The 12,762-nt window shown below is 58.1% G+C and overlaps 6 protein-coding genes across 6 annotated transcripts; 3 read left to right on the top strand and 3 right to left on the bottom strand.

The window, feature by feature from the left end:
* Nucleotides 1-551: 551 nt before the first annotated feature.
* SPSK_06275 (uncharacterized protein) lies at nucleotides 552-1,988 on the top strand (the record flags this gene model as incomplete). Its single annotated transcript, XM_016732981.1, has 1 exon — nucleotides 552-1,988. The coding sequence occupies one exon, from the start codon at nucleotides 552-554 to the stop codon at nucleotides 1,986-1,988; it is 1,437 nt and encodes a 478-aa protein (XP_016591986.1).
* A 1,272-nt stretch (nucleotides 1,989-3,260) lies between these two features.
* Nucleotides 3,261-6,512, top strand: SPSK_05877 (uncharacterized protein; the record flags this gene model as incomplete). The annotated part of the gene is made up of 1 exon (XM_016732586.1): nucleotides 3,261-6,512. One exon carries the CDS (start codon nucleotides 3,261-3,263, stop codon nucleotides 6,510-6,512), a length of 3,252 nt encoding a protein of 1,083 aa, XP_016591985.1.
* Nucleotides 6,513-6,638: 126 nt separating this feature from the next.
* Nucleotides 6,639-7,562, bottom strand: SPSK_06500 (tyrosinase; the record flags this gene model as incomplete). Its single annotated transcript, XM_016733205.1, has 1 exon — nucleotides 6,639-7,562. One exon carries the CDS (start codon nucleotides 7,560-7,562, stop codon nucleotides 6,639-6,641), a length of 924 nt encoding a protein of 307 aa, XP_016591984.1.
* Nucleotides 7,563-7,652: 90 nt separating this feature from the next.
* On the bottom strand, nucleotides 7,653-7,865 carry SPSK_06821 (uncharacterized protein; the record flags this gene model as incomplete). Its single annotated transcript, XM_016733513.1, has 1 exon — nucleotides 7,653-7,865. One exon carries the CDS (start codon nucleotides 7,863-7,865, stop codon nucleotides 7,653-7,655), a length of 213 nt encoding a protein of 70 aa, XP_016591983.1.
* Nucleotides 7,866-10,072: 2,207 nt separating this feature from the next.
* SPSK_06814 (uncharacterized protein) lies at nucleotides 10,073-10,294 on the bottom strand (the record flags this gene model as incomplete). The annotated part of the gene is made up of 1 exon (XM_016733506.1): nucleotides 10,073-10,294. The coding sequence occupies one exon, from the start codon at nucleotides 10,292-10,294 to the stop codon at nucleotides 10,073-10,075; it is 222 nt and encodes a 73-aa protein (XP_016591982.1).
* A 2,049-nt stretch (nucleotides 10,295-12,343) lies between these two features.
* Nucleotides 12,344-12,652, top strand: SPSK_06770 (uncharacterized protein; the record flags this gene model as incomplete). The annotated part of the gene is made up of 1 exon (XM_016733466.1): nucleotides 12,344-12,652. The coding sequence occupies one exon, from the start codon at nucleotides 12,344-12,346 to the stop codon at nucleotides 12,650-12,652; it is 309 nt and encodes a 102-aa protein (XP_016591981.1).
* Between the last annotated feature and the right edge of the window lie 110 nt (nucleotides 12,653-12,762).

Here is a 12,762-nt window from a genome sequence, read left to right as displayed (position 1 = left end):
CTGTTCCCCCAATGAGAACTTACTTTGCACTTTCATCAACGCCAGTTGCTTTACATGCCGTGTTGATGCCTTGTTCTACTGCTTTGGTCGTAGCCGGGCTGTGCTACATAGATTCCAACCAATGTGCGTTGTGACCAGCATTGATTTTGTGCGGCGCACGAGAAAGGGTGGTGGCTGTGCTAGATAGGTCACCAACGGTGTGAGTGCTTTTGGCTTCTGTCAAGAGGCTCGTCGAATGTTGCCCGTCTGTGCCACCGGTACCCGACCGTGCCACGGCTTCCCGACTGGACTTGGCGATGCTCGACGTACCTCCGGTGCCCGAATGTGCCTTCCACGCCCGACAAGCAAGATAGCTTTCAGCAAGCTGTACGACTGTGGAAGTAATAAATTCGCTTCTTCTATGAGATTCAATATGATAAAGTGTCACCCCTGCTCTTGAACCAAGTACTTCTTCAAGTCAGCACCGTTCTCTTTTCTTTTCAAATTTTTTGGTGATGTTTCCGTCCAAGCCTACTTCACACCCTCGCAGTGCACCAATACCCCTTTTCACGATGAGCACATTTCGGTACTCGCCGCTTCAAGCCGGCACAGATTCGATCAGACTGTTAATGTTAAACGGAGGAGCGTTTTTTAGCGATATTTCTTGCCAGCTATTCGAAACGTCCCTAGCAGAAGCACCCGGGTACTCGGCTTTATCATACACCTGGGAAAACGATGAGCCTACTCGAGGTTCCGAATCTCCGCACGACATTTCCATTGACGGCCATGCGGTCCCGGTAACGAGCAATTTATATGCAGCCCTACAGCAAATACGACCGGAAACGGGACATATTATTCTATGGATCGATGCTCTTTGCATTGATCAAAGCAACGAACTGGAGCGAGGCGATCAGGTCAGGCAGATGGGACAAATCTTCAGCACCGCGGAAGAAGTACTCATCTGGCTAGGCCCGAGTCTGAGTGACAACGACGAAAATGGCATCCAAATTCTTTTCGAGTCGATTAATTGGATCGACGGACATGCCACGCATGCCCAAACGGTCGGCTACACAACGAGCTGGGCGACACTTTGCTCTGACTGGATGCGCCAGCGGCCGTTGGATATGCTGGACACCGAGCGAATACAACGCCAAGCCCAGAAGGAGCTTTTAACAAGACGATGGTTTACGCGGGTTTGGATTCTGCAGGAAGTCGCCGTAGCAAAAACGGCGAGGGTTCTATGCGGGTCATATGCTTGCCCGGCAAGATCGTTCGCGCTCATGCCCTCACTCATAGGGCTTGACGTCGACGAACGCACCCAAGCCATCCTGGACATCATGCCGCGATTCCGCCAAAACACTTGGTGGTCATCACAGCGACAATTGCACGTTCTTCTCAACAAGTTCGCCAACAGCGCGGCAAAACGGCCAAAAGACAAAATCTACGCGTTGCTTGGCATGTCCGAAGATGCGTGCGACCCCGAGCGGTTCTATCCGCACTACACCATACCCGGCAGCGAAGCCTTTCGCAATACCGCTTGCTTTCTGTTGTTTGGAGACGTTCTGGATGCCAGACATGCTTTTCCGGATTTTACCCTGGAGGAGCTGCGCCTTCCAATCTTTCAACTCGCCCAAAAAACACTTGAGTGGGCGCTTTGCCAGACGGAGGGATGGCACGAGGCGTCACACAAGACAGCAGCACGTCTCGTTGACCGTATCAACGAGGGCCAGTTGGAGAGAGACGATCTGTTGTTGTCTCTTGCTCGGTCGCATGGACAGGAGTCTGACATGGATGGCGTGTTGTCCCAAGGAGACATTCATGTTGGCGTCATTTTCGGCTATGCCACTAATACGTTAAGAGTGACTTCGCAAGCGGGGCCTACTTTCCAAGCAAATCTTGTTTATGGACAGTCTCCTAAGAAAAGGGTATCGCATCTAAAATTCGGAATGAACTTGATCTTGTTCCTCGTGAGAATTGTAACTGTGGTCAGAGGGATTTCACGTGATTGACGATGGCCTTAGCTTTTATTTTTTTTCTGTGTTTTTTTTTTCTGGTGCGTATCTGTGTGTTGTGTGACAATGACCAAAAAGAGAAAAGTACTGTTAAAGGAAGTAGGTAGAGAACAGGCAGGACTTTCACAACGAGAAACAAGGGGCGGCCGGTTGATGTGACTTCTGATCAGACTCCAACTATGAGGCCATGCCGCAAAAAGACCTTCTTTCTCGACGTCTCTCTCTAGGAGAGTCTAAAAACAACTAAAATATTCTTGTCTAAAACAAGAGATAGTCTAGGTACCCATCTTGAAAAGTATGTGCGTTGGAAGCAGGCGACGCGCTACCACCGCGGGCTCGGCCATGCCGCGCTGGAGCTCTTTGCCCGCAAGAACACCGCATTGATATTGCGGACCATGCCCACTTTCCAGGGACTTTTGTTGAAAGCGAGACTGTTGATCTTGCCCCTATTAGTCGGTTGTTAGCGTGTGGGGTAGAGGACGACCGCTGCAACCGTGTGGGGAAGCAGCCGCTGTCGTTTCTCTCGTTCTCTCGTTCTCTCGTTTCTTCTTTTCCATTTCCTGCACGTCCTCACCTCGCGTTCCCTCGTCAGTGGATAATGCCGGCCACATCGCAACGGCCGCGCCACAGATGCCTGTGTCGGACGTCTCCGCACTGGCTGACGCCTATCTCGCTTCCAAAACGTAGTCTAAGCTGGTCATGTGTGGTGCAAAGCCTACGAGAAGAATTTGTCGTCCTACGAAGTGAATGTACCGCTTCACCTTCAAGTTCCTCTCCTTGGTGCTCGTCCCTTGCTGTTTCCTATGACAGAATGGCCTCCCGGGTCTCACTCATCCTGACTACCGAGAACATCCTCGTCGATGTCGGTGCTCGCGATAGTCTTGTACGAGAGACGATCTACTGCACTAGACCACTCGTCGCTGTGCTTATTTTTTGCCAATTTGCGGGGAAGACCTCGCTGGATTGTATGCCGAGTGAAGGTGGTGTGGTTACTTCGTCGTAGTGTCACCGTTTACTCTTGCATGCTATCCTTGTCATCTCTTCTGGCATCTCCTTGCCGCGGTCTCTGCAGCATTGTCGGCCGAGGTCGCGTTAGCCAAGAACTGTTGTATTCGTCGCCTTATATCACAGATCTCCGGAGACGGATCCCAGCCATTGTCTGCACAGTACACTGGAACGTACACGTCTGTCCCTGTCTACGTCAACCGACATCACCACCATCGAATCTCCAAGAACAAGACGCAGCCACAGTCACAGTCACGTCACACAATGACCCCATCGTGGGACCTCTTCCCCGCGTCGCGGGTGCCCTTCTCGGCGGCCATGTTCCAGGCGCCCGGAAAAGAATACCGCGCGACGCCCCTCTGGTCGTGGAACAACAAGCTCACCGAGCCGGAGCTGCTGCGGCAGATTGACGAGCTCAAGGCCATGGGGTTCGGCGGCTTCCACATGCACACGCGCGTAGGCCTCGACGTGGAGTACCTGGGCCCCGAGTTTATGCGGCTCGTGCGGGCGTGCGTGGACTACGCCAAGGAGCACGACATGTACGCGTGGCTGTACGACGAGGACCGGTGGCCGTCGGGCTTTGCGGGCGGCAAGATCACCGAGGACGAGGCGAACGCGTCGTTCCGGTGCCGCCACCTGCTGGTGACGCCGTGGGCGTACGGCGACGCGTCGCATCCGGGGCGCGAGGGCCAGCCCATGTCCAACTCGGGAGAGGCGCGGCGCTCGGAGCTGGGCCGGCTGCTGGCACGGTACGCCATCCGGCTGGACGAGGACGGCTACCTGGCGGGCCACCGTCATCTCGCAGAGGGCGACGAGGACGGGGTCACGGACGGCGAGCAGCTCTGGTACGTCTACGACGAGACCAACGCGCCGTCCGAGTGGTTCAACGGCAGCTACTACGTGGACACGCTCAACCCGGAGGCGATGCGGGCGTTTGTGGCGGCGACGCACGAGACCTACAAGCGGGCCGTGGGCGACGAGTTTGGCCGGGCGGTGCCGGCCATCTTCACGGACGAGCCGCAGTTTGCGATGAAGAAGCGGCTGGCGCACGCGCGCGGCCAGGCCGACGTCTTTCTGCCGTGGACGCACGACCTCGCGGCGACCTACCAGGCGCGCTACGGCGCCGACCTGCTCGCGGGCCTGCCGGAGATTGTCTGGGACACGCGCGGCGCGGCGTCGGCCACGCGCTACAACTTCCACGACCACGTCTGCGAGCGGTTTACGAGCGCCTTCACGGACCAGATTGCCGGCTGGTGCGCCGACAACGGCCTCGGGCTGACGGGCCACATGATGTTCGAGCCGGAGCTGGCGACGCAGACGGGGTCCGTCGGCGAGGCCATGCGCTGCTACCGCGGCATGCACCTGCCGGGCATCGACATGCTGTGCGACTGGCGCGAGTACACGACGGCCAAGCAGGCGCAGTCGGTCGCGCGCCAGTACGGCCGCTGCGGCGTGCTGTCGGAGATCTACGGCGTGACCAACTGGACGTTTGACTTTGTGGGCCACAAGGGGTCGGGCGACTGGCAGGCCGCGCTGGGCGTCAACGTGCGCTGCCCGCACCTGGCGTGGTACAGCATGGCCGGCGAGGCCAAGCGCGACTATCCGGCGGCCATTGGCTACCAGAGCCCGTGGTGGCGCGACTACAAGGCCGCCGTCGAGGATCACTTTGCGCGCGTGCACTACGCGCTGACGCGCGGCGTGCCGGCCGTCCGCGTCGCCGTCGTGCACCCCATCGAGAGCTTCTGGCTGGCCTACGGGCCGCACGACACGTCGGCGGCCGCCGTCGAGATGGAGAAGCGCTTCCAGGACGTCACGGACTGGCTGTGCCACGGCCTCGTCGACTTTGACTTTCTGGCCGAGTCGCTGCTCCTCGAACAGAACGTGGCCGCGCGCGGCGGCCAGCTGCACGTGGGCCACGGCCACTACGACGTCGTCGTCGCGCCGGCGCTGCACACGATCCGCTCGACCACGCTGGCCGCCCTCGCGGCCCTGCTGGCGGACGGCGGCACGGTCGTCGTGGCCGGGCCGCCGCCGGCGCTCGTGGACTGCGTGCCGACGACCAAGGCGGCCGACGCCCTGGCCGCTGCGGTGCACGTCCCCTTCAGCAAGACGGACATTCTGCACGCGCTCGAGGACGTGCGCGACGTGCGGGCGACGCTGACGCGCAGCGGCCTAGCCGCCGACGCGCTCCTCTATCAGATGCGCGCGGACGGCGACGATCGCTACGTGTTTCTGTGCAACACCGACCGCCAGCACGCGCGGGACACGCAGCTCGACCTGCGCGGCGACTGGGATGTGCGTGTCCTCGACACCATGACGGGCGATGTCCGCGCCCTCGCAAACACGACGGCCGTCCACCGACAGGGCGTGCCGTGGACGTCTTTCCCGTTTACGTTTGACGGCTGCGGGAGCGTCCTGCTGCGCCTGCAGCCCAAGACGTCAGCGTCCATTCCGCCCTCGCTCACGTTTTCGCGCCCCGAGTGGCACGTCGCCGGCGAGCTCGCCCTCCGCAAGGTCTCCCTCAGCGAGCCCAACGTCTTGCTGCTCGACATGGCGCGCTACCGCCTGGACGACGAGCCCGCCTGGTCGGACCACGCCGAGGAGATTTTGCGGACGGACAACATCGCCCGCCGGCGCGTCGGCCTGCCGCTGCGCCAGGACAATCTGGCGCAGCCGTACCGCGTGCCGCCGCGCACGCTGCCCGCGGCGCACACGATCCATCTGCGCTTCGTGTTTGAGGCCCTTCTGTCGCAGCCCGTCACGGACGCCCAGATCGCCCTGGAGGGGCTGGACACGGCCACCATCGTGCTCGACGGCCAGCCGGTCCCCAGCACCAAGACGGGCTGGTGGGTCGACCGCCTCATCGAGACGGCCGCTCTGCCGCCGCTGGTCGCGGGGCCGCACGTCCTCGACATCAGCCTGCCCCTGGACGTCCGCACCAACGTCGAGCGCGTCTACGTGCTGGGCACCTTTGGCGTCGACCTGCGCGGCCGCGACGCCACCGTCGTCGACCTCGCGCTCGACCGCGTCCGCATCGGCGACTGGACCCGCCAGCGGCTGCCCTTTTACGCCGGCGACGTCACCTACGAGTTTGCCGCCGTGGCCGGCCGGCGCCGCACCGCCGTCCAGGTGCCGCGGTTTGCCGCGCCCGTCTTGCGCGTTGATGTGCGCACGGACGGCGACGGCGACAACAACGCCACCCACTCCGACGCCCACATCGCCTTCCCCCCGTACCGGGTCGACCTCGGCGACGTCCCGCCCGGCCGCACCGTCACCGTGGCCATCACCGCCGTCGGCAACCGCAACAACGCCTTTGGCGCGCTCCACCTGCCCGACGGCCTCACCAAATGGTACGGCCCCGACAGCTTCCGGACCAACGGCGACAAGTGGACGTACGAGTACGTGTTGCAGGACATGGGCCTGCTGGCGGCGCCGCGCCTGCTGACCGCCGACAAGCAGCTGGCGTCGCCGACGTGGGACGCCGGTAGTGTAGACCAAGACTTGTGGTTTCATTAGGAGGGTGGGGTGTGTTGTATTTTGGTTGTTGGTTTTGAGTTTGATTGAGTTTGAATATAACATTGAAATTGAATTTCTGCCATTTCCTGCTTCATCTACCAAGTATAATGTAACCAAACTGGCCCCCTACCACGGCTCATACACAAAGCACAGCGGTGTCCCGCCCACCGTGTCCATGGCCGCCTGGATGGTAATGTTCCGGTGCAGCGGCTCAAAGCCCATGTTGTCCGTCAGCACGGCGTTGGGCGTCGGCGGCAGGTTGAACATGGTGTTGGTCCCCGCAATCGTCTGCCGCGCGGCCCAGTCGAGGTTCTGCCAGATAAAGTGCAGCCGGTCGAGGTTGGCGTGGTGCGGGTAGAAGCCCGGCTCGAGCGCCGAGAAGTGGAAGTCGCTGCCCGGGTCGCCGCTGATGGAAAAGTGCCCGCCGCTGTGCACGCCCGTCCCAAACGTGTGCCCGCCGTCGCCGCGCACGCCCTCGCCCTGCGCCGCGCTCTGGAACACGCCCACCGTGCTCGTGTACAGCACAAGCTCCGTCGCGTTACGCAGCGACGCCCACTTGCGGCACACGTCGTCGTTGAGGTCGCGCTTGAGGCAGCGCGGGTTGTACGCCAGCGGGTTGCGCGCCTCCGTCGGCCCAATGTTGACCGTCAGGTTCGCAAACGGGCCTTTCGTCACGCACCCGCCGCCCGTCCCCGGCTTCGCGCCGCCAATCGCCGCTCGGTGGTTCTTGACAAACGCGCCGTTGCTGCCCAGCGACGTCTCGCTGCCGTCAAACAGCGGCGACGCGTCAAGGTGCCCGCAGTCCAGCCCCCACTCCCAATACGGAAACGTGCCGTGGTAGCCGCAGTGCTCGGCCAGGTCCTGCTCCAGCACCCAGTTGAAGTGCCGGTGCCACAGCAAGAACGTCGCGTCGTCGTGCACGTACGGTGTCTGGTAGTAGTGCAGCACGCCGTAGTCGTCCCACAGCGTCTTGGGGCCCGGCAGCCCGTACCGCGACGGCTTTTGCATCAGGCACTGCACGGCCTCTTGGTACCCGCGGCGGTCCTCCATTGTCATGTTGCGCCTATACGTGGGGAAAGGTGATTGTCAGTTTGAGTGTGCTCTGAGTGCTGCTTTCATACACAATACGTGCACGGACACCTACCACTCCTTTCGGATCTTGACTTTGTCCGCGGTGCAGCCCGTCGTCGCCTTGGCCGCGCGCGCCATGGCCGTGTCGTAGGCGATCTTGCCGAGCTGGCGCATGGCCTCGCCGGAGTCGATCTGCGCCTGTGTAAACGTGGGGATCGTGGCGCCGAGGGCCGTGCTGGCCACCACGGCCACCACGGCGGCAGTTTTGACGAGGGACAACATGGTGCCCGTTGTTGGTTGTTGGCTTGCGAGACGAAAGGATCGCAGACTCTCGGAAACGTTCAAAGAAACGGGACATCAACGTCTTTGTATGTTTTTGGGCGCCGCCCGCAACGGGACACGCCAGTATTGATTATTAGGACCGTCCATACTGGGAACACGGATATTGAGTCGGTCTTGTGGTAGAGCACGAGTAGGACGAAAGGGGCGAAACAGGACCACAAATCGACAAATCTCGAAAATATAGATGAACTCGACACTTCTCGGGTAATGTACCCCGGACTCGCCAATATAAACGAGCGCGGCACACCCAACGCCATTCCGTGTCGCCAACGTGGTAACGTTCAGTCGATACAGTCGATACTATATATAAAGTGTCGTCTATAGTAGGTTGGCAGCCAATGGTTTTTTTCCTGTGCTGCTTGCACCCCTTCTATGCTTAAAAGGTGTAAAGAAGGGAACAAACAGAAACGACTGCCAACCTTAACGTAGGCTTCTCCCGTCCCGTCATCGTTCCTGTGTGTTTCGCGTATTCTATCTACATTTACGGAATACAGCGAATTGAGGCAACTCGTGTCGGCAGTTGGGGCATTGGGACGTCTTTATCCTTCCGAATACTCCATGTTACCGAACAAAAAGCCGTTGTGTGGTCCGAGATCAACGCTGGAAGAGTTACTTTTACCTAACACATTGGCGAGATGTCACGTTCGCGATCAAAATATGTGCATTGCGGGGCGGGTCACGCCCAACACCCTTCTCGCCATGTTCCCTACAATGTGTGGACGGAAAATCTGAATCCGCATCTTGATGAACATTTTGATGAGCTTCTGATGGTCGTGATTGCTCGGCTGGGATTATGGATGGCTAAACTGTGCGCCGCGATGGACAGCATCCGCAATGGATGAGGCAAAAGGAAGACTGTAGACACAACTTTGAAAGGTAAACATGGTTGGGATTGGTACATGGCTGTTCCTGAACGCAAATCAACATCACCGGCTAATAGCCGTGATCTATTTACAGAAGCAAGTGGTCAACGTACCGGTTGGGAATATACTCCGCGGAGCTTGCCAAGGAAGAGTTATAACCTTTCTTGATTATGTGATTTTCTCACCGTTGACGAGCATGACAAGCCACACGGGGCGTCCACCGAAACCCAGCCACAATTGTTTGCTTTTACATTGACTCCATCGAATTGCATGACAACCGCCCCCGGAGCAACAAGTCGTCTCCATGCCCTCCTTCGCTCATTCGCTCTTTGGTGTCGTGCGAGAACACATTACACCATACGCGTCGTCAATGTCAAGAGACGGCTCAGAGTCCCCCATCGTCGGACCAGACAATGAAATGACTCCTCTCCTTGATCGTCTCGTCGACCTATCCGAGCATCCGACCTTCTCTTCTTGGATAGTTGCGGGGTTGGTGCCCGCCTCCACTGTCTGTCGGTTTTCGTCTGTACGTCTCGTCGTTTTTCAATGTCGGAAGGTTCCGTGCAGTAGCGTACGCCTTGTTTTACGCCTTGTTTTACGCCTTGCTTTATGCCGTGCTTTGCGCCGTTTTCACGCCGTCGTTAAGCCTCCTACTTTTTACACTCCGTCTCGTCCCGCGAAGCTTAAAAGAGAAGCTCGTTTTGTCCGTGCATAGGCGATTACTCCGTACAAGGAAGCAACGTCCGACATGTTATCACGAGCGGAGCAAAGTGTCCTGTCGAGGTCGGCATCGCATCATGAAGCTCGTTTGGGCATTTCGGGCATCCGTGCTTCTAGGATGTAGGCACGTCCTCGGAAGTCGGCAAGCTACGTACACAGCTAGCACCAGCTAGACAATAGGGCGAGGCGATACGAGTTCAAGATCGGCCAGCTGTTGGAGCACGACGACTGTACCGCCGATCACTTGTGGTTTTCGGCATTCCTTGTCTTTGTCTCGGTTATTTCACACGGAGAGCACATGGAGCCCACGAGCAAGCTGAGACCAACGCGAGCCCAGAAGAAGTAGTGAAAAGAAACAGACGGAAACAAACGGTGTGGCAAACAACCCCTTCAGAGCTGGCCCGATTGCGTGAAACAGAATCTCGCCGGCATTGATCACGTTCATCGCGGAAGGGCAGCATGCCCCAGTGTCGATTGGTCCGATTCGTCGGAGGGGCGCAAGGCAAACTGGCTCAATGACCAAACAATCTCACCACTATTAAGTCGCGCGTCTCCCTTGTTTCGCTATTTTTCTGCGTCGTCGCTACGGTGTTCGTTGTTTCGTTTGTTGATTTCGGCCTTGCATAAAGAGCGCATTGCACCGCCATTCGCTGCATGTAGAATTACTCGACGGTCCTGCTCGTCTCGGCGGACGCCCGGATCGGGCAAGTCTTTACACGGAGAGACGAGGTGGCCGGCGTGCCTGACCGTCCTTGCGTCGTATCGCATCTGCACATCGCCCAGCATCGTCTGTCCTCTTGTCCAACGGCGTTGCAGTGTTTCACGAATGGTCGTCACAAGGCAACACGCCCAACCAACCAGCCAGGACGATCGCGGGAGGACAAAGAAGCTTATCCAAGGCAGGGGCAGTCGGAGGCTGTAAGACCAGGCATGCCAAGAAGGCAGTGGGGACGACCGGGGTTGTTGTCCGTCAAGGGGACGTGGGTACCAGACAAAAAGGACGACCGACGAAAAGAAAAGACAATGCAAAGATAAAATGACAAACAGTACGATAAAAATAAAAAGATAAAATGACAGAAACCGGTTTACGTCAGGAGGGGATCTGTTGTCGTCATCGGCAGCAGTCATCGCCATGCAGCTGATTTCAGTCGATACGAATTGCATACGATATGCGATGCACAAGAACCACAGGGATACACTAGAAGAAAAATGGAAGGCCAGCACGAGGTTGCGCTGCAGAGATACGTCCCGATGCAATACTACGCGGCAGTATCAAAGCGGATCTCCCCTCCTTACAAAGTACGTCGAAGTGCGCTGTGAAACATCTCCAGATGAGGAAGTCGAGCTCCGGACCGAGGCAGATGTAGAAATACACCCACTGCACACAGTCGTTGCTGCCTCGCCCGTTCCTGGACTGTCGGTCTTTCCGTTATCAGCGGATCTTGCATTCCAACAAGGCAGGTACGGAACTGTTGCTCTTTCTTCATTCGTGCATGGGCGACCCATTGAATATGCGTCGAACTGAGGGTTTCTAAGGGGCCCTTCAAGGCTCTGAGGGCTCTGAGGGCTCTGCAGCTGCCAATTCGTCCATTTGCTGTCACTTGCAAACCCTCTGGGCGCGCAAGTTTGCTATTAACACTCTCTTGGCCGGCCAGCGTTGACGGCCGTTCTTTGATGTGCCTCTATTGCCGAATGCCACTCCTCCACAGGCAGTTGCAGTGTTTTTGGGTACTGCAGCCACAGCTGTGGTCTCCCTGCCGCTAACACCGATTCGGCAGGTCCTTGGCCACCACTGCCGCCCGCTACCCTACGACGAGCCGGGAGGGAAGGTGTGACGGACAGCCAGCCTTCGTTCCTGCTGTTCTCGTGCCGTTGTTGGTCAGCCGGCGTCGTTGTTCTGTGTATGGCAAACACAGTCACGGACGCGCTGTCTTGCCTGGTTGCCTCTTGCGCCTTCCTTGCCTTTCATTGCACCTCCGTTTCCAGGTACCAGGCACGCCAAGGACCGGCACATGCTTTTTTGGTCTTACTTCTTGCAGAAGTCTACTTAGCGTGAGCTCTGCAAACAAGCACAAGACTAATCTCTGAGGGGGAAGGGGCGATCGTGCTGATCGCTATGTGTCCAGGGGGAAGGTAGTATCGGCCCATCGCCCAATGCGACAACAATCGTTGGCGATGCGCGTGGACGACCCTCTTTCTCGCCGTCTCCACCAAGGATCGTCTGCCGCACATCACTGTCGTCTTTGTCCCTATGCGCCTGTGTCGTCCTCGACCCCCATGCAGCCTGGTCATGACCCGCCTTGCCCGCGCCCTATCGTTATTATCACTGGTCCGCTGGGGAGATGAGAGGGGACTGCAGCAAGGCAACCAAGTCGGACCAGTCCTGCACATCACTTGTTTTTTGCCCTATTTTCCTTCTTTTTCTTCTTTTCCCTCATGCCCCCTGTCTCTCTCTTTTGGTCTTCTGTTGAATCCCCTTTCACCATCCGTGGCCATCTTGACGAACCTGCCTATCTCGTCGCCAATCCGCGCCCGTCCTGCTGGCCTCGCCTGGTTCGTTCTGCCCTACCGTCGTAGTATCGAACCGACCGTCGCGATGATCAGGGCCAAAAGGTCGAACAACACACCACGGCCGCACAATGGCCCAATGGCTTCTCCAAGCTTCCTTTTTCGACCGATTTCGTGCTGGGGATCGCCATGTTGCGATAGCTAATGAGCCCCGAAGGCGACCAGGGTGGAGAGGGCAGGGCCAGCGGCAACAGGACAAACAATACAAACAATGGCGATGCCTTGTAACTTCGACAGGGCCAGGCAGGGAGCATGACTACATGTAACATGTACACCTGCATCGACTGTGGCCGTGTTGATCCTGGCCCCGACCTTGACCGAACCAAACCTTCCTTTCTTGGCAAAGCCTCGACTACCGCCGCCGCCTTGCTGTGTCTCTGCGGCTTGCGTCCTGTTCTGTCGACATTCATCTTTGTTGCTCATATCGATGATCCGCATCCCCAGGTCGACATCGACCATCAATCTTCGCCCATCGACTTCGACCATCGACTTCGTCCATCGATCGTCGACGCCCATCTCTCGACAAACATAAAAGACGGCGTCCTGCTCTTCCTTTTCCAGCAACGTCGTGTTTAAGATACAGATCGCCAGCTCTCCCGCCCTCCTCCACTCATCCTTCTCATCCTCTCGTGTCTCGGACTCTCCCTTGATCGTCCAGCAACCTTATTTTCTAGGACGTGCCTTTC

The sequence above is a fragment of the Sporothrix schenckii genome (assembly GCF_000961545.1).
Source record: "Sporothrix schenckii 1099-18 chromosome Unknown Cont38, whole genome shotgun sequence".
In the NCBI taxonomy this organism is placed as follows: Eukaryota; Fungi; Ascomycota; class Sordariomycetes; order Ophiostomatales; family Ophiostomataceae; genus Sporothrix; species Sporothrix schenckii.
Note: the sequence above shows the minus strand (reverse complement) of the source record. Positions and strands in the feature narration are given on the sequence as shown.